The sequence below is a fragment of the Sabethes cyaneus genome, chromosome 3, assembly GCF_943734655.1.
Source record: "Sabethes cyaneus chromosome 3, idSabCyanKW18_F2, whole genome shotgun sequence".
Lineage (NCBI taxonomy): Eukaryota > Metazoa > Arthropoda > Insecta > Diptera > Culicidae > Sabethes > Sabethes cyaneus.
The window spans coordinates 1885444-1911237 of record NC_071355.1 but is presented as its reverse complement, the minus strand read 5'-3'; the positions used below and the strand labels follow the sequence as shown (position 1 = coordinate 1911237).

Below are 25794 nucleotides of genomic sequence, written 5' to 3'. Positions count from 1 at the left end.
AAATCCTCATTGTTGTTTGGGCCCGCTAGCAACCGGTCGTTTAGCGATACTCCTGAGGATGTTGGACAGGAGGCATCGAAAACGACGCGCAATTTCGTCGTAGAGCTATCCTTTTTGATAACGGCATGATGCGGAAGATAGTAACAATCCGCTGGATCCCTTTCAATCTGATCAGTAGGTACTTCCTCCATATGATTCAGCTCGAAATATTCTCGCATGAAGACCTCATATTCCTGCTTGAACTCCGGTTGGGAATCGAATCGCTTTTGTATAGATCTGAGCCGCCTCCTAGCAGCTGTCAAAGATTCCCCAAATGGCGGCTTTGATTCGTCGAATGGCAATCGAACAATAAAGCACCCATTTTCGTCACGAGACAAGGTAGACTTCAAGTGTTCAAGTACCTTTATTTCCTTAGGAGTCATCGGCGGTTTGCGGCGAAGCTCCTCTTGTTCCCAGAAAAGTCGCAATGTATTATTCAAATCTACATCAGTATGCAGATTGACTATCACACAATTACTGTTAATGGACTCTGCCGCATCGTATCTGCCGGCAACGATCCATCCAAATATCGTTCGTTGGGCCACCGTTAGGCCGCATTCGTCCTTGACTTGGCCACCATCAAGAAGCGCAAGGAAGACGTCCGATCCCAAAATAGCATCAATGGAAGCCGGTCGGTTGAACGCAGGGTCCGCCACCTCATTGAGATTTTCCAGCAATTTCATTTTACTCAGCTTAAAACGTTGTGAAGGACAGTGGCGACTCGTGGGGGTTTAGCTTACCTGTTCAACCAGCGAAAAATACAAATTAATACGCAGCTTTTTTTATCGCATTTCTTTATTTTAATCAACAAACATTGGGGGTTTTTACCGTAGCGCTTGCTATGTTGCGTAAACGGTATATTTCGTGTATATACTGCCGCAATTTTCATTGCAGTTCCAGTTTCTATGGAGATGGAACTGTTATGCGAGTAGCGGCACTATAAATACGCAATACTCCATATACGCAACATAGCAAGCGCTACGTGAATATCCCTATTTATTTAAATAACAACGGAATACGACGGTTTACTTTACCAGTAAACTCGTCTCTGAATTTTAATTACGAACCGAAAAATTTCCGTTCAATTTACCTATTGAACCAAATTCAAGAATTACCACTTTACTGTGATGCGCGCACAAGCTCACATCACACGCACTACAAGCAACAAGCAATATGCGCAAGTTGTTCAATGCTAAAGATGAACAAGTTAATGAGAAAATTTTGCGAATAATGCATGCCAAATTGCCAACCGCGCTCTATTTTCAAATCCCCTTCGTACCAACACATTGTTCCTGGTGCTAATCTCTAAAGCAACGTTCAAACGTCCTGTTGAACGTTTTACTCATTAGCTTCCTAACTAAATAAATTGGAATCAAAGCGCAGGCCATAGGGATATGTGGTAGTAAGTTGTTCAATGCTGAAGATGAACGATACAATAAAGCGCCCGCGCTTTCGAGTACAAGCTATGTCACATTCTCTTTATCTCCTTCGTACCAACATATTGTTCCTGGTACTAATTCAGTATCAAGAATCAATACCAGGAATAATGTGTTGGTATACTTGTGCATTGGGATCTCTAAAGCAACGTTCAAATGTCGTGTTGAACGGTTTGCTCATCAGCTTCGTAACTAAAATAAATTCGTATTGCATTGCATATGCGTCGGTGCAAACGAAATTTTGTCGGGCTGAATTTTGTTTGCCTGTCCTATGAACAGGTTGAACATGCAGACGAGTCGCCACTGGTGAAGGAATTGTCGATGTTAACTTTCCAAGAACGTACGCGTCAGTAGCAACAACAGTAGTTTCGTTGAATCTCGAGGCAATACGCAATGACACCACCCCACGAGTGGTTCCGATTTCGTGCTGCTTTCAGATGGAGGATTCGCTGAAACATTAACCTTTTCCACTTTTTCATCTACACTGTCTTTCTTCTTATTAGACGCAGACATGCACAAAAGCGAATGATGACGTTGCTTACAGTTAGGTGTACGACACACTGATTTGGATGCACAAAATCTCGCACAGTGGAACGGTCTCAAACAGTTAAAACATAATTTAGCTTTTTGTGCCAAACTTCGCCGGTCTTCTACAGTCATTTGCTTAAACTCTTCACACAAAAACGTATTATGCTCACTAGAGCATTTCGCGCACTTTTGATTTTGATACGACGAAACTGTATGCAGCGACTTCAATTTCCTTTCGCCCGTCGGTTTTAAGAAATCCTTTTTATTCGTCTCCTTCTTCGAAAATACTGTGCATGTTTCTAAAGCCTCGCATCGCTTCCTCAGGAACAAAAGAAACTCCTCGAATGTCGGACAGACACTTTCAATGACTTTTTGTGACCAATTTATTTGCGTTTCTTTGTCCAACTTCTCGAGTATTAAATGAATCAGCCATGGGTCGCGACCGCGAAATTCCCCGCCAAGTGCATCTAACTACTGCACAACCTCATCCGAAGTCGTAACTAAATTGATCAATCCTTGAGAATTGGCATTGCTCACAGAAGGTTGTTCAATAAACTCGCGAATCAACGAAAAAACGGTAAATCGCTTCTTGTCGTAGTGGGTGCACAAAGTATCCCACGCACTTTCATAGTTCGCACTAGAGATAGTAAACTTTTTTACTAAACGTTTAGCATCGCCTTCCAAGTAGGAAAAAAGATACTGCATCTTTAACGAATCGGAAATGTCATTCCGATTGTGAATAGTCGACTGGTAAATATCCTTGAATGTCAACCATCCCTTGCGATCCCCATTGAACACTGGAACGGTAATCGCTGGAAGCCGTACATTGAGATGAAAAGCAGCATTCGATACATATTCACTTTCAGGAAGAGCGGGTGAACCATTCGATACCTGTCCCGACAGTGCTACTGGTGTGGAATGTTGTCGCAGCAATATTTGCTGTTGGGTTTCTAAAAACAGCTTAAGGCGATACCGAAAGTGGCTCACGTTATTGTGTTAGTGCGACAAACACTGTACTGTACATCTCATGTGTTCGTTAAAAACCTAAACGTTTATTTGAATATTGCATTAGTATTGGTAACATATGTCAAATAGCGGAGCTTGCAAACATAAACACACCTGATCAGCAGCCAACCGCACCGACTACAAACATCCCGAAATATGGTTTGTTTTCTTTATCAAGGCATTCCGATTCAATCAAGATTAACAGCAGCAACTGAATAATGCGTAGGATCACTAGGATGTTTAATTAATCCGTTTGCATCGGAGGCCAGTTTTTGATTTCTGCGCTTGCGTTTTGTTTGTTTATATCAATCTAAGCTTTTCGATGCGGCGAGAGTTGAAAGCTCTTTAAAAGCTCATTGATGTGACGAAAGTTTGATACTGTGTTGCTGCTTTTTCGGAAATCGCTAGTACAATGAAATATGTGCGCAACAAAGTATCTATTAACTAATTCCAAATTATACATTGGTCGCTTTCATAAACACGTAATGATCGATATGATCAGTTAAATTTATTTTCCATTAGCAATTATGTTTTGCTGAGCGTTTGTTGATATATAGCAGATCGATGAATGGAATGACAAGTTTTAGGAAATTATAACAGCACTGGAAGCACTGATTCCGTGGGGAAAGCGTGCTCTGCCAATACAGATGCATTTTTAAGGCACAAAACAATACATGCTTCGAACGGTAGCCATTTATCCAGCCATCTTTGAGCCACTTTCGGTTTCCCCTTAATGGCATTCTTCATATCGTGCGATTCGTCTACTATTGTTCGTTGGCTGGTATTTGACTCTGCATCGTCCTCCAAATGACCTACAAACAAGTCCTTCGTGCGATAGTACATGCCGAAAAAATGGTCACGTACGCTGAAAACACTTGCAATCGCTGCGGGATCTTCTTGGTTTTCTTCAATTTCCCCTTGCGTCGCTCGAAATTGGTCAGCAAGCATCTTGAGCTGGTCCAGTCGATCCTTAACCTCACTTTGAGAATTGCATTCACTGAGGCTCTTAGCGACTGAAAACTCTCCTTCCATCTGCGCCATCAACGCATTTCGCCTGCAAATCAGCTTTTCCATAATAAATCCGGGGAGAAGGTCCAAAATGTAACCAAACACCCAAACACGGTTTTATTCGCATTTTCTTTCTAACAGTTTTTTTTTTGTACATAGGTATTGGTAACTTCAAATATATAGTCGCTATATATAGCGTCAACTGATTTTCTCTGTTCTCTTTCTGCTCAGCATCGGCAAGTGCAACGGGGGGCGCTTGGATACTCAAACACCGTCATTAATTCACTGCTCGACTTTCGAGTTGTTCAATTCAAGTTTCCTCTTCGAGCTAAGCTTGAACCCCACCAGTGGTAATCCGACTTAGGTATCGTTGTTGGGAAATTTATTGTACAAACAAGAGTTACCTTCGAAAGTATGTTACTTGCTACAAACAGGCGACATATGCACCTCAAGGATTGGCTAATTTGGACCTATTTTCGTGCCTTGGCAATTGCAATCGCGGTTCAGGAACAAAGTAGCAGACAAAAGAGAACATATTCGGACGATTGAACCATAATCTTGCTGTTTTCTAACCCCTTACAACATAATATATGAAATAATAAAATGATTATGAGCGGCACAACTTTGCGTAGCTACCACATAAATAAGCAATCAATTAATTATGAAAGCACTCACCTCCGAACTACGATATAACCTATAGAATAAATACGTCTGGCACGGGTTCCGAAGCCCGTGCACAATGTTTGGTAAGTCTAGTGGTTTCCCATTGGGATACCCGATGGTAATGTCCAAGATGTACTCTAAACAGTCGTTCAGCTTTCCGTTTAGCTTAGTGAAAGGTGAATCCTTAAAATTATCTGCAAGAAGAAGAAAAAGAAAAAGACCAATCTAGAGAAACTGTTTGGACGGACGGAACAGCAACGGCGCTCACCACAGTCATCGGTAATTATTGCTTCACTATTGATTATGGTACTGCTACTGTTGTTGTTAGCAGTGCTAACGTTCTGCTTTGGTATCTGCTGCTGTTCCGACTCTGACGTTGACATTGACGTTGACACTAGCAGACTTGTTGCCTCGGTTATACCGTGGGCCTCCTTATTCGGGTCTGCTGCTGCAGTGCAGTCTGCTGCTGCTGTTGTTGTTGTCTGCGGTTGGTCAACGACGTTAACGCTAGCGTTACCTCTCCGGCAGGGCGATTGCGGCGAACCGAGCACATCGATGATCGCTTTCATAGCGCCAACCCGTGGTACGGTAACGTTACTTAATACTGGTAGGTTATTTTTCTCTGCAAATCTATGAGAAGCGGTTAGAATTGCATGGAATGATGATCTAATCTTTCTAGAATGACTCACCTTTGGCTCACTTCCTTTCGTTTACGCAGAAAACCTCCCTCCGGGAAAAGCACGATCCATTTTCGTTCGCGAGGAATGTATGATTCTCTGAGATGATTCTTAAGCTCCGTGATTGATTTGTCTCGATTCGATTTGCCCTTTAAATTGGAAAAAACACTTTAGAAAACATGCCTTAAAAGGGGTTTCACAGACAACTTTACCGAAGCAATGAAAAAGTCCTTATGCATCAAACTGACCGCACCGAAGTTGGTATACTTGAACAACCGATCCATTATCCACATGATGTTAGGCAGTACGTTTCGCTTTGCGTTGAAGGCAGCCATCAGCAGCGGAACGTCCGACGTACTCTGATGGTTGGCTATCACCAGCGTACGCTGGTCCAGTGCCGGAGAAATGTCGTCACCCAGTTCGACCACTAAAATAGAAACTTGTTAACTTGTCATTTCCGATCCGACGAACCTCACAAAAACTTACAGTCGTATCCCAGCGTCGAAGACCACATGGCAACGTTTGCCAACAGCCAATGAAACAGGACACCCTCGATCTGATAGTAGAAGTTTTCGTGGATTTTTTTCAACGGCAACAGCAGAAACATCCATACCAGATATGTCGGAACGCAGTATATGTTGTTCACTATTACGAACACTATCCGAAACAGTGCGCGCGGGTATTTGATAACATCCCTGCAGGAATTCCAATTCCAGCCAACATGAAAACGAAACAGGAAATGATTTGACAACTTTAGTGCTCTTATCTACTGAGATGACCTATTAATTTCCCAATGATGCTTACGATAGTGTACTGCTAGTGGGCATTGCTACTAGTATAATCGGAAAAAATGGCGCGACGATAATTTAAGCTCTGCCGATCAACGGCCAAAGTTCAATAACCTGGTTGGTTGGGCGATCCCCTCGAACGCTGCTGATTGGTGGTTACTGTTGTGGTAGGCTTCCACCTTTCTTATCACCTAGGCTTGTCTTATCGTGGACTTTTTCGCAGAATCAGACTGCGGCAAGACAAAAGATATCAGTGGCCAGCACACCTGCCTCTATCTAACACATCCTTATGAATGAAGGTCGGCGCCCAGGATTACTACACCGTCCAGTGGGATGACTATTGTGCGTCGCTGCTCGTCGAATGTGTCGTCGTTCGCCGAAACCAGCGGTTGCTTCTTCCGCTGTCGCTGTTCCTCTACAACTGATAACCGCGTCTGAATGGACCACGGAACCTAACAGCATTCTCCCTGCTCTCGGGCTGGGAATGACTGTGAAATTTCACAATACGTTCGACGACGATTTTGACTGTCGCTTCCAGAGGCGCTCGCTCACTCACTCACTGGTTGTCGCCTTTGCCTTTGATTCACACAGGTTAGTAGGTTATCGCCTGGATGGAAATCCGCGCTGTCAGCAGCAGCTACGGCACACTAGAGCTGCAATGCAATAGGGAGAAAGGACAAAGAAAATTCATAAATATCGATTATTTATCGCGGGATGATTGCGGAAGTAGATGCATGTTGAAGGAGAAAAAAAACATCACTACGATGATGTAAAATTCAGTTCCAATATGCATTGAATGCAGAAAAAAAATAAAGGCTTAAAAGCGGAAGCTCAATATGAAAGCATGGTTTATTAATAGTTAATGACATTATGTTTCTGCTATCTTTCCTAATGGCTCCACAAGGCGGTTGGTTTCTGATAGTAAGATATGTAGATGTTGATGACGATGAGTTACTCTTTCGGCTGAAATCATAACTCAGTTAAAACTCATAGAGATCTATTATAACAGTATTACCAAACGGTTTGCATAAAAAAATTGCAACAGACAGGAAATGTAAAAAATTTAAAAGTTTGAATAAAATAACAAATCGCAAACAACACAGAAACCGGGAAAAAGGGGAAAAACAGGTTCATGAATGGAAAAAGATGGAATGAATACATAGTTAGCATCAAAATTGCCATTCCAAACCAATAAAAGTCACTTCTGAGGCTCCTCAAGGCTCTCCTGTGGGCCCATTTCTGTTTATCATATTTCCATTCTTCTTAAGGGGAATTGATTGACAAATTTTTTTGACAAACTCAATATTTTTATTTCAGGTCTTGATTCCAAGGGGGTTTCTGCTTATCTTGATACCGTGAAAGCACCAGTCGCCGCGCACTTAGTACGTTGGCTGATACATAAATGCATGTATAAAAATATTTCTTTTACATATTTTTATGCAATATTCATTTTCGGTTAGTGTTTTTATTACGCTTTCAGACAAAAATATTAAAAATGTCGTTTTGTTGCCTCTAACCAGCGAAACACGGCTTCGAGTGCATCATGTACATGTACCAATCCCCGCGCACATAATTTTGCTCCGTTTCCATTGCAGTGCACCAATGGTTCAATCGCCGCGGACTTTTCGTACTCATTTATTTCAATAAATATTTATATTATATTCAACTGCTAATATGTTGTTATAAATTTTACTATCTTAAACATGTTTTTCAATAGTTCTTTTCTATTATTTGTCTTTTAAAGCAAAATCATATAAAATATATGAAAAACACTTCTATATACATCCAAATGCAAAACAATCCCTCTCTTTAGAAAAACTGTTGTACAAAAGAACATTCTCCATAATCTTTTCCTGGTTCTATAAGTAGATGCTATCTTCCAAAGACCCATGCGCGGCGATAGGATAATGTAATATTTTAGCTGTACCAATGGCCGCACACTCGAAAATATCAGCAAAAATGCAACAACGATCAAAATATGCAGCATTTCATATGAAGAAATGTTTAGTTCACTTCTCGTTTCCGTTTTTGTGGAATATTTTTGCTACGCGTCCCAAGAAACTCCTAAATTCAAGAATGCAGTTTTTTAGTTTGTCAGCTAATCAATTTGCAAAGATGGCGTCTTGTAGGTGCTTGTAGTATCACTCGCTTGAATTTATTTTTTCTTTGCTTCTTCAAGCGTCGCCTGGTTGTCTATTTTGCTTTAACATACACAGAAAAAGTGTAACAGCAGAACTGTATGCATAAAATTATATGTTTTTATCTTAATTTTATGTAATTAATGAAAATATGGCCGGGTGCGCGGCCATTGGAACTGCGCGGCGACTGGTGCTTTCACGGTACCAATTTTATAACGATCCCTGCAGAGAAAATGGATGTAAAAATATCATGTAGGTACTTAAAGTACAGTCAACCTTCGCTAATTGCACTAACCTTTAAGTCCACTTTATAAAGGACTTTTGTTAATTGGGTTGAGCTGTCCAGCCGATAGTTTTTTTTTTTTTTTTTACCATGTTGGGTATTTTTATCACTGCGACCATTTGTTTGATCTATTGTGATATATCCCCCGTTTTATTATAGCTATGTTGTCAAGATGACGTACCACTATCAGAAGTGATCGTCATTGTTTGACTAATAGCATTTGTCCAACCCGGTGATGCACTTCGGATGAAGTGCACTACTGCGCTGGGAGTTGTTCTCCAAATATCAGAGGGTTCTAACAGCCCTCTTTCAAAGAACCTTAATCTTTTATTGAGAATTGCCGGACATCGGCATAACAGGTGTTCCGAGTCTTCTTTTTCTATGCCACAGAAGCGACATATATCATCTTGAAGTTTTCCCATTAGCTTCAGATGATATCGGCTCGGACAATGTCCTGTTATAAGACCAGTATAAATGCTAAGATCTTTCTTCGAAAGCTCCAGGATTTTGCGAGTCATTGAAACGTTTGGAGAGATAAACCGTTTCGACTGCCTAGCAATGAAAGTGTTATTCCAATTTGATTCCACTTTCGCACATTCCCATGCTTTTAGCTCCATTTTTAAAGCAGAGGCAGATAAACCACAGAAGGGCTCAGGTCCTACAAATTGATGAGATGATCCGAGTCTTGCAAGCGCATCAGCTCTTTCATTTCCATCGATTCCACAGTGACCTGGGACCCAATACAGGTTGACTTGATTACGACAAGACAATTTTTGGAGTAATTGAATACATTCCCAGACAAGTTTTGATGTGCATGTCGCCGACTTTAGAGCGTTTAGAGCTGCTTGGCTGTCTGACATGATGCATATATTTGAATGTCTATAGTTCCTGCGCAAGCACACAGTCGTACATTCTATAATTGCTTGTATTTCAGCTTGGAATACAGTTGGCCATCTGCCCATAGAAATTGACATGTCTATTCCTGGGCCAGTCACTCCTGCTCCAACTTGATTGTCCATTTTTGAACCGTCTGTATAGAAAACTGTCGAGCCTGGACGAAGATCGGGACCACCATCTTCCCAATAATCACGTCTAGGCTCAAATACCCGAAATATTCGATTAAAGTTGTATTTTTTCTCCATCCAATCTTCATTATTATTTACAATAGGATTAATACTAATAGTTTTTAGAATACTGAGATGACCTGTTAGATCACCTTCAAAGAGGTTCATTGATCTTTTGATTTTTAGAGCACTCTTTTCAGCTTCTAATTGTATAAACTGATGCAATGGAAGTATATAGAGTAAAGCATCCAATGCCTTCGATGGTGTACTTCTCATTGCACCTGTTATTGAAAGAGTGGCTAGCCTTTGAAGTCTTTCCAGCTTTTTTTGGGTAGCTTTCTCTTTCGTTTTTGGCCACCAGACCAACGAGGCATAGGTAATCCTGGGTCTGACAATTGCCGAATAGATCCAATAAATCATCTTCGGTTTCAGTCCCCATTGCTTACCAAAAGTTCTTTTACATATCCATAGAGCATTTGTAGCTTTGTTTACTGCTTGCTCTAGATGTGTGTTCCAATTGAGTTTTCTGTCAAGAAATACTCCAAGATATTTGACAGTGTCTGAAAGTTTTAAAAGTGTTCCTTTCAATCTGATGTTGTTTAATGTAAATTGTTTTCTTCTCGTAAATGGTATGATAGTAGTTTTATTGGCATTTATGCTGAGGCCCTGCCTATCACACCATGATGAAATCAAATTTAAAGCCATTTGCATTCGGTCAGCGATAATAGAATCAAATTTTTCCTCGAACAATTATGACTATATCATCTGCGAAGCCAATTATTTCAAAGCCTAGCGCTGTCAACTTTTGAAGAAGATTATCAACTATTAAAGACCACAATAAAGGTGATATTACGCCTCCTTGTGGGCACCCTTTTACTGCTCTAACGCTTACAGATGAGCTTCCAAGGTTTGCTGATATCTCCCTTTTTGATAACATTTCGCTAATCCAGTGGATAATGGATATATCGAAACCACGTTTCGTCATAGCCGTAATCATTGAATTATGAGATGAATTATCAAATGCGCCTTCTATGTCTAGGAAGGCAGCTAGTGAAATTTCCTTCGCTTCAAATGACTTTTCTATTTTTTTTACAACAGTTTGTACTGCTGTTATCGAAGATTTGCCTTCTTGATATGCGAATTGATATTTGCTCAACGGATCTTGAGCTATATATGATGACTTTATATGCTCATCAATTATTTTTTCCATTGTTTTTAAGACAACAGAGGATAAACTTATCGGCCTGAAGGATTTAGGTGAAGTTTTATCCTTCTTATTAGCCTTCGGAATGAACGTGACCCGTACTTGTCGCCATACTGCTGGTATATGGCCTAGTATCAGGCTTGATTGAAAAAGGTTTGTTAGAATAGGTGTTAAAAACGCCTTGCCCTTCTGCAGTAGTACAGGAAGAATTCCATCCCTACCCGGCGATTTGAAGGGTTCAAAAGTGTCAATCGCCCATTCAACCTTGCTTCTCGTAAAAATTTTCTTGGCCAAAGTACAAGCATCATTCCTGTTTCTATCTAACCCAGTCATTTCATTCGCTATTTCGTGAATGTCTGTCCTGGTTTCAAGATTTACAGTTCTCAATGCCGGTGCACTTTGGTCTCCGCATGTATTAATGATTGAACAGGGAAAATGTGTTCTCATCATTAATTCTAATGTTTCCTTAGTTGAGTTAGTAAAAGAGCCGTCCTCTTTTTTCAATGTACCTAACCCATTAGAATGATCTTTAGCGAGGATTTTCTGCAATCTAGCGGTTGCTGGAGTATTTTCAATGTTTTCACATGTGTGCCTCCAGTGAATCCTCTTTGATCTTCGTATTTCCCTATTATAGGCAGTGAGAGTTTGTTTATACTCCTCCCACTGTTGTGTTCGTTTAGCCCGGTTAAATAATTTCCGAGTTTTCTTCCTAAATTTCTCCAAAGTTTTGTTCCACCAAGGTACATCTCTATTCGTAGAGCGTTCCTTTGCAGGACAGCTTTCGTGATAAGCTTGTTGGATCAGGTTTGAAAGTTGTTTTGAGTTGTCCTCAAGTTCTTCACATGTCCTTGAGCAACCTTTCAAATTCTTGACTCCAACCTTCAATTTCAAATTATACTGGTCCCAGTTTGTTTTCCTGGGGTCTCTTATAATTTCCTTAAGTTGCTGATTAGTTTCGTAATCAAATATGATTTGCTTGTGATCGGACAAGGATTCTTCGTTCGATACGTGCCAGTTTTTTATATTATCAGTCATCGTTGGACTGCATAGTGTTAAGTCAAGTACTTCTTGCCTTATTGCGTTTACAAAAGTTGGCTTTTCCCCTTTATTGCATATATCTATATCATTTGATGATATAAAGTCTAAAAGGAGTTCACCTCTGTTATTGGTATCTGTGCTAGCCCAAACAGTGTGGTGGGCGTTTGCATCACATCCAATTAAAAATGTTTTGTTTTGTTTCTTGCAATAAGAAACCAAATTTACAACTTCTGATGGAGGTATTTCACCCACGTCTCCTGGAAAATATGCCGATGCTACGCAAATTTCAGTCTTGCCGTGGGTCGTTAGAACCTCCATCATTATTGCTGTGAGATCTTTTGTAATCAATTCTGTGATTGGAAAACTTTTTATGTTTTCACTTACCAAAATGGCAGCTCTTGGCGAGAGCTCACCTTCGGCATAAATCAATTTACACGACTTTGTAGGAATTCCTTGTATCCTACCTTTATAGGTCCACGGCTCCTGGATCAGTGCTACATCCAGGTTGCTTTCTGTGAATCTTCTACAAAGTACAGCAGTTGCTCCCTTTGCATGATGAAGATTCACCTGGACAAACTTAATATTTTTTCTTTGTTGTTTTATATGATTTGTGGTACGACCGGGCTGTTTTGGGTTTAGTCCTGCACCGTTGACACCACTGGATCCTGGGATTTGACTGATTATATCAGCATCGCCAGTTTCGTCTTCGGTCTTATCGATGTCAGGCTCACTCCTAAGCGCTGATCCCCCACTTGATTTGTTAATTACATTTAAATTAGAATTTTTATTAATTTTTTCCATCTTAATAGTTTTAATTTGCTGGATGAAAGAATCAACTGTTCTTTACCAGCTTAGAACAGAGGGAGCAATTTACTGCACGGGGTGCCCTGGTACCATACAGGCTCCGTTTGACCTTGGGAGACTTAATTAGACCCCCCCAAGCATTCATCCTTAGGCACGGGTCGCGTTACACCGAGGATTGGGGTCCTCTTCTGCACTTCACTCAAAGTGCAGCATGCTGCAATGTTGCTTGCCACATTGAGAGCAAAAGTTTTTTATAAGATTTGCCGCGGAAGAGACTCGGTGTGCAGATCTAGATGGACCCATCACATGTTTGCCATGGTCCAGCATTGCACACCGAAAGACAAATCTCAACACTCCTCCTTTATCCTGGCTTGTGACAGACAGTTCGGGTCCCGATCCAATTTTCCCATCACTTGTTCACTCTTTTTGTGGAGCCACGCGTGTTAGTTCATCGGCAAAGGTCCCTCACTGGCGGAGTTAGCCGATAGTTATCTGAGAGATATATTTTTTTTGTTAAATTGTAGTCACTCTAACAGCTTGGGTCATTCGTCACTTCGGAGGGATTGGAATTTGAGAGCGGGTCCTCGGCGTGAGAGGCTTGAATGCTAACCACTACACCGCAGTATGGTCCAGAAATCAAAATTTCGGGACAAAACTATTAGCGGTTTTACGGCGTGTCTCAGCTCAATGTTGTTTTCGGCAACTTTTTGAATGAAAATATGATGCATCTTTTGAAGGGGCTAATATTTAGGTGTTACCTTAACAACAATTTAAGTAATAACTTTTTGGGTAAATTTTTTTCATCTTTTTGGTTTCAAAATATTATTGATAAACCAATTTCAAGTATTTTTTCTGAATATATCAAACTTCTACATTTTACTCATTTTCAGCAATAAACCTTTGTTTATAAACGATCCCTCAAATCACATTTCTACTTATAAGTTATAAAAGTTAGTGAAAAAAAATCGCACTATTCCCAGCCATGGTATTCCCAGGTGTTCTCTGAATTGAACATTTGAGCAGATAGCTTCAACAATTCCCTATATAATTTTGTATACAAACTAATTGCAGATACTTCCAGATGGCTAAGATATTCGGATTTTTCATCTGACGGTTTTAACCTAAAATCAATTATATCCTATCTATTAATACAGATAAAGCAAAACAGTCTTCAGCAAAAATAATCCTCTTTTATGTGCAAAATGTTTTCTACAACATGACATTGAGCTATCTGCTGAAAAAACATGTTACAAGTAGAAATGTAAACAAAGGTCTATTGCTGAAAAAGGATAAAAGGTAGAAGTTTGATATCTTCAGAAAAAATAATTGAAATTGGTTTATCTTTAACATTTTGAAACCAAAAAGATGAACAAAAATGTACTTGAAAAGTTATTACTTAAATTGTTGTTAAGGTAACACCTAAATATTGACCAACCCCTTCAAAATATGCATCATATTTTCATTCAAAAAGTTGCCGAAGACCACATTGAGCTGAGACATGCCGTTTAACCGCAAATATTTTTATCCCGAAATTTTGATTTCTGACCCATTGTGCACCGGGACTGACCCCTAAGTGATATAGCTATCTATCTATTTTGCTCTCCATTCCTGTCTATTTCTTTCTTTCTAATTTTTTTTTCTTCCTATTTTTATACCCCTAAATCTAACTTCTTTCCATTTCAATCTATCTCTCTCTTACTCTGTCTATATTTCCATCTTCGTCTCTCTCATTCCGTACCTTTGTCTATTTCGCTCCTTACCTCTTCCTTCGTGCCTCTCACTCTATTCCACATTCTACATTCTTCCCCTTTCCATCCGCCCTCAATGGGCACAACATTAGAAACAAAGTTTTACTTGAAATTAGGATTAACATTTTTCATCTCATTGCTCTCGTTATTCCTCTGTTCGATTGTTTCGTCTCTTTTCCAATCCGTTTTTTTTCCATGTTTTGTTCCGTTTATTCTCTTTTTCTGTACCGTTTTTTTCTTTGGTTTTTGCTGTCACTTTTCATCCGGTTTTACTTTTTTCTCTCATTTTTCTTTTCTGTCTGTTTTTTTATTTACTTTCTTCTCTCTTTTTCTAACACTTTTTATCTTATGTCCTTCCCGTTACTCGTGTTTGTCTGTTTTGCTTTCCTGTTTTTGGTGTCCCGTTTAAGTTTTCTTTGGTTCGTTATGCCTGTTTATTTTGTCCCAAATTTCTCTTTTTTATCCCGTTTGACGTTCCCGTTTGATTTTTTCTTCTTTTCTTGCTCCGTTTTTCGTCCTTTACCAGAGTCCTGATTATCGTTTCCGTTTACTATCCTTCTTCCATTTTTTCTGGTTTCCAGGCACTTTTGGTGTCTCATTTTCGATCGATTTTCTTTTCAATTTTATTCGATTTACGGCTTTTTTCGTTTTTTTTTTGACGTAGGACTACGTCTTACTTTAATAGGGTGGCATGCTGCCAAAACAAAACAACAAAACAGTTCTGTTCAGATTTTGCTGGTTTGCATACCAATCGATTCACAAAACCAGTGCCTATTCTGTGTTTTTTACAGAAAGATGGATTTTTACTGCTGTAAGTTTCACATAAAGTTGAACAACTTTAGTGAATTTACATAAGCTTCCAGCCAATCACGTTAGAGCATTTTCGGGTATGAAATCGACCCTTCCATTGCATTTATCAGGTAGATGTGAAAGCGAAATCAATCGTTTTTTAACCTTTTTGTCTAATTATTGCCATTTTATTGAATATTGAATATTTGGGATCACAATTCCTCAGCTTTTCGTTTTATGCTGATTCCCTCCAGACAACCTTATCAGTTTTGTTGCTACGTGTTGTAAAAACAGTAACAGTTTCGCGGCCTACTAGTAGTGCAACGACAAGCCACGCCCTTTAGTTACGTAGACGAAGAAACGATATAATTAGAAAAAAGGACGGACTTTGAATACCCATTCTAATGAAACAGAGACCACCACTTGATCGCATAGTTAGTTTCTGCGAAACATTCAAATTCACATTTGACATTCTAACACCCCAAAAATTTCAAGTTATTGCAAAAAAATGTTTTTTGGCAAGGTGTCCACATACTATCATGAATAACTCAATCATTTTCGAGGCAATTGTAAGCTTTTTATACATTTTTGAACAGCTTATAGGACAAGCTTTCTGGATATATACACATTCACGATGGTTCTACAAAAGTTAGACGAGATTTTTTCAATTCAATATGAAATTTACTTAAAATTTTTTTGCTTTTCATATATCACCCACCTAATCCTACAAGTGAGCATCTGCACACGATTTCTAGTTGTAAGTTTGAGTGGGCGATATTAGAAAGTATGTACAGTATCCTGAAAATCCGCCTTTTGATCCGAGGGTCCTAGGGCCGAATCTCATATACCATTCTTACTCAGCTCGATAATCTGACAATGGTTCCAGGTCCGTACGCCTATAAACCCAAAACCACATGACATGACACGTGACATGGGTAAATTCAACATTTTTGTAGTAAAATATATCCAACAATTTTGTCGACAACCGGAAAATGATTCTAGTTGACCGTATAAAGTTAAACTCTGTGACAAAAAAATGAGACCTTGTCGAAATTCATAAATTAATTAAAGCTTTGGATGGCCAATTGCAGATTTTATACCAGCACCTTGTTCATTTCATTCTCCAAAAGTGTGGGATTTTTTTTTTGTAAATATTAACACAATTTTTTTTGCCATATTATTTGAAGCACCACCGGGACCCTCAGCGTCCTCCAGCAGCCGCTTATCAGCTACGAAGCGCAGCTTGGACTTATTAAGTCCGTTAACAGCCGGTTCTTGCACCACCGGTACCGGTCTCGTCGTTCGTGAGCAATCTTTGTTACCGCTGGGGCGCCGCCGTGATCCTCAACGTTCTCGAGCGATCGCTGGTGAAGTGGAGGGCGCCGCTGGGACCCACAATGTTCAACAGCAGTCATTGTCGAAGAAGGGGCGCCACCGGTTTTCTTGATCTCCTACAGTGGTCGTTGTCGAAGTAGGAGAGCCGCTGAGACTCTCGTTATCATCCATTCAGCGGTCGTTCATTTGCTACGAAGCGCTGCCGGGACTCTCAAAGTTCTTGTGCGGTCGGTCGATGCTGTTGGGAGCACCAAAGAGACTCTCGTCATTCTTGGCCAGACGTTGTTGAAGTAGGGGTCGCCTCTTAGACCCTCGATCTCCTCCAGCGAACGTCATTGAAGTAAGTTGTTCCGCCAAGACTCTCAACGTCCTCCACAACCTCGTAATCTCATGAACTAGAAGCCGCTGGTTTGGAATCTTACTAGATACCTATTTTTATGTAAAAATATGCAGGAAATCGTTTGTTGATGGTTTCATCCTGCCAAGACTTCGGAAAGTGGTCCATTTTGCCCAATTCATCCCCATATACATAGAAACCTAAATAAAGCGTTTAAAATTAATTCAAAGACAGGGTAATAAACTAGAATAGCACCAATTCATTTGAAAGACATCAGAAGAGTTAAATGTCATCGATTTAATACCGTGATGAATTCACAATCGGTCCGTTTTGCCTAATTCTCTCCTAGATCTACAAAAACACGTTCATTTGCTATTGCGTAAAAAATCTTAAGTTTTCAACGATGGTGTCTTTGGACAAGTTTATCAATAAAATACAGTGACGATACGTCCCGCGTAAATCAAAACCGCGTAAATTACAAAAATCGCGTAAAAACCCGCGTAAATTCCGAAATTCGCGTAAAAAAACCGTGCAAATTCCGAAATTCTCGTAAAAAACCGCGTAAATTCCGAAAATCGCGTAAAAAACCCCGTAAATTCACGTAAAAAAACCGCGTAAATTCCGAAATTCGCGTAAAAACCGTGTAAATTCCGAATTTCGCGTGAAAAAAACCGCGTAAATTCCGAAATTCGCGTAGAAAAAACCTTGTAAATTCCGAAAATCGCGTGAAAACCAAAATTTCGCGTAAAAAAAACTTTGTGGATTTCAACACTACGCGAAAAAACAGACGCTTTGAGCACATTTACGTAAATTCCGAAAATCTCGTAAAAATAACCGCGTAAATTCCGAAATTCGCGTAAAAAACCGTGTAAATTCCGAAATTCGCGTAAAAAACCGCGTAAATTCCGAAATTCGCGTAAAAAACCCCGTAAATTCACGTAAAAAAACCGCGTAAATTCCGAAATTCGCGTAAAAACCGTGTAAATTCCGAATTTCGCGTGAAAAAACCGCGTAAATTCCGAAATTCGCGTAGAAAAAACCTTGTAAATTCCGAAAATCGCGTGAAAACCGCGTAAGTTCCGAAATTCGCGTAAAAAACCGCGTATACTCCGAAATTCGCGTAAAAAAAACCGCGTAAATTCCGAAATTCGCGTAAAAACCGTGTAAATTCCGAATTTCGCGTGAAAAAACCGCGTAAATTCCGAAATTCGCGTAGAAAAAACCTTGTAAATTCCGAAAATCGCGTGAAAACCGCGTAAATTCCGAAATTCACGTAAAAAAACGCGTAAATTCCGAAATTCGCGTAAAAAAAACCGCGTAAATTCTGAAATTCGCGTAAAAATAGGTGCGTAAAAAACCGCGTAAAAAGCGACTTCAGTGTAAATGTATATTATAAATAACACCTCTGCGTGTTCCTACGTCATTAGGCGGCAGTGTCTCTGATACAACCTTCCACTTTTTTACCTCGTTTTTCGTTTTCCTCTGTTCCGTTCTTTCTCTTTTTATGTTTTGTTTTTCCTCCTTTTCCGTCATTCTGTTCCCTGTTTTAATTTTTTTTTCTTTTCAACCCCGTTTTTCTTCTTTTTTATGCTTGTTTTATTTTCCTGCTATCGTATTTTCTCTCTTTCTTTTCTCGGGTTTCTCCTTTTTACCATTTTTCCCTTTTCTGTCAGCCTTTTTCTTCGTTTTCTTTATGATTTTTCCTTTTTTTCTTTTCCGTTTTTGATCTTTTTCTGTCCGTCCTCTCGTCCTTTTTACCTGGTTTTTTAACTCTCCCATGTCACGTTTTTCAATTTGTTATTCTTTTGTTCCCCAGTTGGTCTCGAGGTATGATGCTGGCCCAATAGGCCAGTCGTCGTATGTTCGAATGTCAGCTGGGAGAGGCTGTTAGAGTCAATAGGATCGTAGCAACTAGCCCTGCAATTGCCCTGCACTCTAACAGCTGGCTGCGAAGTCTGTCGTATAAAAACAGAAGGTCACGTTTCGATAACGGAATGTAGCACCTAGGCTTTGCTTTGCTTTGCTTTATTCTTTTGTTCATGCCAGTTTTTATTTATTTTCTCTTTCGTGTTTTTCCCTTTTTCTATCTCGTTTGTCTAGTTTTTGTCAAATTTTCCTTCGTGCTCTTTTCCGTTTTTTCTACTTCTGTTTCATTTTTCCTTTTTTTTCGTTTCTTTTTCTGGAGAGCAGCAGGAAACGGACAATCTCTAAATCCATCGGTCATCCATGTGTGAATATGCTAATTATAAGTTTCCAATAGGTTGTTTGGTTCATGAGATACGAATATTTGAATTTGGTAGATCGAAGGAAAATCGTTTTCCAGTCATAACTCCAGAACAACAAAAATATTAGCAAGCAAATTCTATCAATCAGAGATGGTCCGAACACTTTGACTCAATTGTGATTCATTTGACGGTACCGTCTCAGCCGCTTTCAAAGGAGGATCGCTGAAAACACTCGCGGCCTGCTGCCACCTCGCTTTGTGTCATGTATGGAATGAAATAAACCGATATATTACCAGAGCGTTCGTGGGTGCAAAACGGCTCGCCGATGCATTGATGAGCCGCAAATTCGACATCGTAACGTTGCAGGAACTGCACGGGCTGAGAATCAGCGGGCCGTTCTTTTACATATGTAAACATCATCAACGTGCACAGCCCTTACCTTGGATGTCTCGATGATGACTAGGAAGGATTCTGCACAAAGTTGGAGCGTGATTTGCCTAATATGGAGAGGCTACCACGTAGGGTAACCAACGTATTTTGGACCCCATCAGCAGCTGAACAAAGTTTGAACACTTACAACAAAATCAAATGGAAGTATCCAAATTATGTACAGCTGCTGATAACCGATAACCGTCCAATTTGGATCTGCAACATCTTCGAATACTCGACGATCTTTTTAGCAGTCCCAAATTTGTTCGCTAACATAAACAGAACGCAATACCGGCTATAATCGTCTATCCTCATCATCAAGAAACAGTTTCTCCTCGCGGGTGCAACCTTCAAAGGTCCTCACAAGTCGGTATATACGAGATTCCGTCGCCCTAGATGTGAATGTGGACTAGGTTAGAAACGGTTCGTGACACATGTTTCCTTCATAATCAACGCAATAATCAGCTTTCATGCCGCAATCCTACAGGTTCGGACCAAATCCAAGATCCTCTCGGACGATCTTCCCTACAGTATGCTTGTCTCGAAGACCAAGATGACCAACCACACATGAAAGTAATTCGAATTGTGGCCTGCCCCGTCGTCGTGAACGCCTTCTGAACAGAGGAGTTCAATCGGTACGAGTTTCCACTTCTTACAACATGAAGCATCAAGTTTGCCCGTTCTTCTTGATTTCGCAGCCCATTTTGTTGAACAAAACAGAACATCCTTCATCGGTCAGTCGGCTTACCGACAGTTTTCCGGCCAACGTCTGCTTTCCATTTCCATTCAACACGATGGATGAATGGTGGCATGTACTTCGGCTCTTTCATGGCTTTGGTGATCAGCTGCTTCCTCGCTTTGACTACGAAATCATTGGAACAGATACTCTGTTTGAGGTTTGGCCAAAAAATTTCTATCGGTACTGAGAGAGAATGGGAGGGTTGAGCTGATCCATCTTCACTAGTGATTTTTTGGCATGATGGGCCGAGGCCGGGCTCGACCATAAACCACATCTTGCTGGTTGCTGGCAGCATTAGCTAACTAATCCTTAGGAAACCCTGCGTTGAAATACGTTTATGTCGCCATGATAATCAGAACAGAAGAGCATTAAAGAGAATCTCTCATTGGATTGGATCTTTTGGTAAGCTGCGCGAGAATTTTTGTAGCGATACGATGACCGTGCACGGTAACTTGTCCGCAAAACTCACATTTCGCGAACCGTAGTGAAAGTACAGATCGAAATCCGGAGGAGTGATCGGCAATTGAAATTGTTTTGTTAAGTTTGATAAGATCTCCTGGACGAGCGCCCCATCATGTTCCGGTTATTGTACGAAGAAAATGCACAATCACAGTTTCCCGGAAGAAAGTAACTGTTCGAAGTAGGCTTTGCGATGCACACATCGATAAATGTTGTGCAATAGTATCCAAAGTATTCCAAACTGGTTGTCCAGCTGTGATATTACGCAAACTCGCCGCAAGAGTTAAGAGACTGTTAGAGTCGAGCAGTGACAGCAACTGATTTCACAGCATGACAACGCTCGGTTTCACGTTGCTAAACCCACTAAACCCTACTTGGAGACACTCAAATGGAAAGTCTTTCCCCATCTGCTCAGACACTACGTCGCTTGATTCGTGTATAACCTAAAAAAGGAATATTTTTACAGCAACGTTATTCGAGTTCTTCCAGAAAGATGATCAAATGTTGTGGCTAGCTATTGGTTGGCTCGTGAAAGCTGTAACTAGCTATTTTTTCAAATAGTTACTTTTTCATAAAAAAAACAGGGAAGATTTAGTCACCCGCCTAATATGTTTATCTAATCAGATCGTAAGACAGAAAACCAATTAAATAATAAAATTAATTACGTTCAGAGGGTAGATAAATTGCTCCCACATTCGTGTGGTCAAGACACTTTACTTTTACCAATATTTGTTCAAGCGTGCTGCAAATGGAAAATAGATTAATGGAACCCACAGAAACACTAAGCCTCGTTGAGACCGCAATAAGCATAACGCCACTGCATTTGTTGTTGTTAGGTAAGCTCCGATCGCAATAAAATATCAGTGAATGGTTTCCCAGCATCATTGGATTTAGTGTCAAGGTATGTCGGCTATAGCCAATGTCACCACAACTACGATTATCTTCTGAAAGACCTACACGATGTGTCTTAAACCAGCAGTGGTTTGACATAATTCGAGACGAGACATCACACAGACAAAAACACGATTCACGTCGTAAGTTTTTAACCATGGTTTAGTTGATACTTCGGGAATAATGGAATGTAACCACTTCCTAGTTGTCTACTAACCCGAGAGTTTTGCAACTAATTAATGTCTTCTGACGTAAAGAAGCATAAAATTCATTTAAGGCGATAGGTCTTTCTAGAATTTCACCGCTTATTCAGCCTTCTCATTGCCAGTTATTGAACAATGGAAACGTATCCACACAAATGTAATATAAAAACATTTTTCAGTTAAGGCACTCAAGCGCTCTCGTATTTTCCCAAGGAAATACGGCCTGTGATTTAAACTCTCATTGATCGTAGGGTTTCAATAGCACTAAAACTATCTGTAAAAATGTAATAATGGTCTAGGGACAATCGGTCGATAATTCCTAGAGTATACTGAATTGCAGCTTGCTCTGCTTCGTTAACAGAGGCAGGGCTATCGAGTTTATAAGAAACGGATAAATTACCAAAGCCACATCCACCCAGTGGTGATCCATCAGTGTAAAACATATTGTTGCAGTTGATCTTTTGAAATTTATCTAATCTTAAAATTAAAACTTTGAGCTATGCGATTGCAATAAATAGGCATAAAACGAGTTTGTGGCTGAAGTTCAATTAGTCTTTCAAAGTTTTCAATGACTAATGGATTCAAAACCTCACATTTCATAATAATACGTGAAGCGTGAAGCAAGATTCCAAACGTGCTCTTTCAATAGAAGAACACCTGCTAATATTTCTAAACTCATAGTGTGGTTTGAGTGCATACATCCCAAAGCGATACGTAAACAACGATACTGTATACGCTCAAGGTTTATGATGTGGACGTTTGCAGTGGAACCTGGATAAGCTCCCCATCATGTTCCGGTTATTGTAGGAAGAAAATTGATTCTCTGGTGACATTTCTGAATGAAATATTTTAAATGGGATTTCCACATGCATGTAGAGTCAAACCAAAGACCAAGGTATTTCTGTACTAAAACCTGAAAAATCATTTCATCCATAAGTTGAAATTGTAACTGAGCTGCTTTACGTTTCCTAGAAAACACTAATAATTAAGTTTTTTTCTGCAGAAAACTCGAAATCCCGCAATCTGCAGAAATCCCAAGTTGACTAGAGTTTCCTGCAATGGTCTTTGTAAATCGATAGCTCGCGAAACTACACTATCATCTGAAAATTGTCTTGTTATCCGTGATTGTGCATTATATGTCCCATAGTAGACCTTGATGGACTGTAATCCGACGGCAAATTATTTCCCCACTTCTGGAAATCCATTATCAATATCTATCCATAACCTGTAATCCATTTAATCCATTGATAAGCTGTTGCTGGTGCCTTGTCTGTAGCTCTATCGGTTTTTAGAAATCCGATTTCGCGCCTAATCTATCATCTATCATCACTCGTAGGGATTTCAAGGTTAGGTTCTGTTCCAGTTCCTTTCCTGGCGTCGATTTGGCACAAGTAGCTCTTTTAGTTGTTCACGGTCCAAAACATATCCAGATTTCGTACTAATGGCACACCAACAATGCTGCTTGTTGCTGTTTTTCGCTTGAATTTCCTCGAAATAAATTGTACGTTTCTTCTCCCTTTGGTAATGAAAATCTCACTTTCAAAAGAATACAAGAAAACTATCAACAACACAAAACATTTTAAAACGCCCATTTGCTGTCGTAGCTTGCTTCGATCCATTAGCGATAGTTCCGCAATTAGTCTGTTCACTTCACAGTGTGCTTTGAAGTCTGCTGAACAAGAGAAAGTCAAGTACCTACACGAATGTACACCACCTAAGTAGGCTTTGTTCTTACTGTTCCGTGCATTTTCCGATTATTTTTTTCATTGTTGCTCTCCTATCAGTGGCCAGACCCAGACTAGATGGAAAAGGATTTGAAAAGCGTCACGTGCACAAGATTAGATTCTTTAAAGCGTCAACGTGCTTTGTAAGGATAATAATAATTCCTGCGCCAATACTAAACACAATTTATAAAACTATTAATACTTCTGAAGGCAATCAATTTGATCGAGACCTTAAAAGGCTCCCGCCTAAAACACGCGATATTGTTTTTTGAGGGTACCGGCAATTAACTATGTACATGCGTTAACATATTCATTCATTAAACCACTATGAATTACCACGTTTAAATTAGCACTCTTGCACTGACCAAAACTAGAGAAAATTTATGCCAAAAATTTGCATTCTGTGGGTAAAACTTTAGAAGTAGGCCTACTTCGCCCAAGCAAATTCCAGCACCAACACTGTTTCGCTCGTCCGTTACAAACACACGGCGTTAGACTGCTAAAAACAATTCACCGTGAGCTAATCGTAAAAATTCCACTTATCATTCGACCGATCCACTTCCTCGAACGCGCCCGATGATAGTGGGCTGATACGTGGGCCTACCTACACATTATTTCGCTTTCCGTCCCGGCCCGGTCAGTCCGTCAGCAATCAATCATGTGTTCCCATCGTCAGTCACATCACTATAGTTACGAATCAATCGAGCACATCAAACAAACGAACAGAGGCTTACTGCGATTAAAAATACACCTCCGCTACTCCGCGCCACGGCCGCTATTCCGCGCATTGTCGATAAGCTTTCATCAACATAAATCGACAATGAAATCATACATTTGTACTTCTGTGCCGAAGTGAGGAATCTTATCGGCCAACAAGTGGAAAAAAATCGACAATATTAGTCATCACTGTTGCTGTATTCCTCTTTAAAATAAACTGACTGGATGACGCAAGAAATTCGTCTATGGTTTACTACCCGATTACTTCTGCAGCAGCAGATAAGTGATTGGTCCCCTGGAAAAAGGCTGATCGCCATGACCGTGGTCTTTCGAGAAGGACAGCCGGCTGGCTGGTCTGGCACCCCTGTAGACAACAAACCGGACCGACTAGACGGTTGTGTTTGATCCAGATACATACCGGTTTAAGCTGACCCCTCTCGTCGGAGTCGGAGCGTTATAGTGTAAACACCTGTTTGGCGTGTGAAGAAAACAAACGCTAGCTAGGTTAGCGGTTAACTTCCTGGATGTTGCAATTTCGGAGCTACCGACTGGCACTGGTAGATTCACTTTTGCTTGTTTTTTTGAAACGAACGATCTGTGCACTTGCAATACTGAGTAGGACGTGTGAAATACAACTGAACTGCGCGTCACCTTTGAGTTTTATTTTCATTTCTGCCTGGCTGATTGATTAGCCAGTTCAGTATGTTTGAAGAGTTGTTTCAACAATGTTCGGTGTGGATGTATTCTATGGTAGTGAACCGTGCGGGGGTAGTGATTTAGCCGTCGAACTTACTGATGAAATCTGAGCCCTGCGCGACAACAAACTAACGAATTTTTTCTTCGTAAAAATTCCTTAATTTAAAGGACACACCAAGTCACTCATGCATGAATCTAAAACTATAGTCAGGTGCTAAGCCGAGCAAGCACCTCATAAATCAGCAAACCCTGCTATGCTAGACATAACACAGAATAACACACACTTTTACGTTACTCGACGGTTTGAAACTGATGCTATAACCAAGTGTATAAACAAACGAAACAAACTAGTCCTCACCTAGAGTCGTCTAATGATAACACACCACACTGCAACCTAGTAGTAAGCCTGCGCGACTTTCAGCTTAGTTGATTATTTGCTATCGGTGCCAAAAGGCAGCAGCCCATTCACGTTTGTCTAGCTGCTCGTCGGCTGTTGTTTGTCCATTTCGCACGCGCTTCGAGCGTAACATTCGAGCAAGTAACATACGATAAATCCACTACTACCTTACCTACTGCTAGCAGCACGTATAGTCGGTCTATAAAAGAAGCAGGAGGGTTGGGCTCTGGACACGATCGCATGGCGAACGTAGTACTCATTAGTGATTTTAGCGATGGAACTTACTTATAAAATAAAAATGAAAATACGTCTGCAGTGTACAATACAAAGTCGGTTGCTAGGGCCTGCTTGCTGTGATCAGCAACCACACTACATCACCCCTCCTTAATTTACGATGCCAGTATTAGCTTCCTGAATTCTTCATGCTTCA

At 40.2% G+C, this 25794-nt stretch overlaps 1 protein-coding gene across 4 annotated transcripts in view; it reads right to left on the bottom strand.

The window, feature by feature from the left end:
- The window catches only part of LOC128743895 (acyl-CoA:lysophosphatidylglycerol acyltransferase 1-like), a 45139-nt gene that overhangs the window by 4641 nt on the left and 14704 nt on the right, over nucleotides 1-25794 (bottom strand). Inside the window, exons 1-7 of one of the 4 annotated variants that reach the window (XM_053840583.1) lie at nucleotides 25326-25481; nucleotides 6161-6797; nucleotides 5843-6051; nucleotides 5569-5783; nucleotides 5369-5505; nucleotides 4948-5309; nucleotides 4692-4873 (exon numbers count right to left, since the gene is read on the bottom strand). In XM_053840583.1, coding sequence (XP_053696558.1) covers nucleotides 4692-4873; nucleotides 4948-5309; nucleotides 5369-5505; nucleotides 5569-5783; nucleotides 5843-6051; nucleotides 6161-6183 — 1128 coding nt within the window. In that variant the 5' untranslated portion in view covers nucleotides 6184-6797; nucleotides 25326-25481. Of the gene's footprint in view, nucleotides 1-4691; nucleotides 4874-4947; nucleotides 5310-5368; nucleotides 5506-5568; nucleotides 5784-5842; nucleotides 6052-6160; nucleotides 6798-24689; nucleotides 25282-25325; nucleotides 25482-25794 lie in introns of those variants that run through there. The other 3 variants (XM_053840582.1, XM_053840584.1, XM_053840581.1) reach the window with 3 other exon arrangements.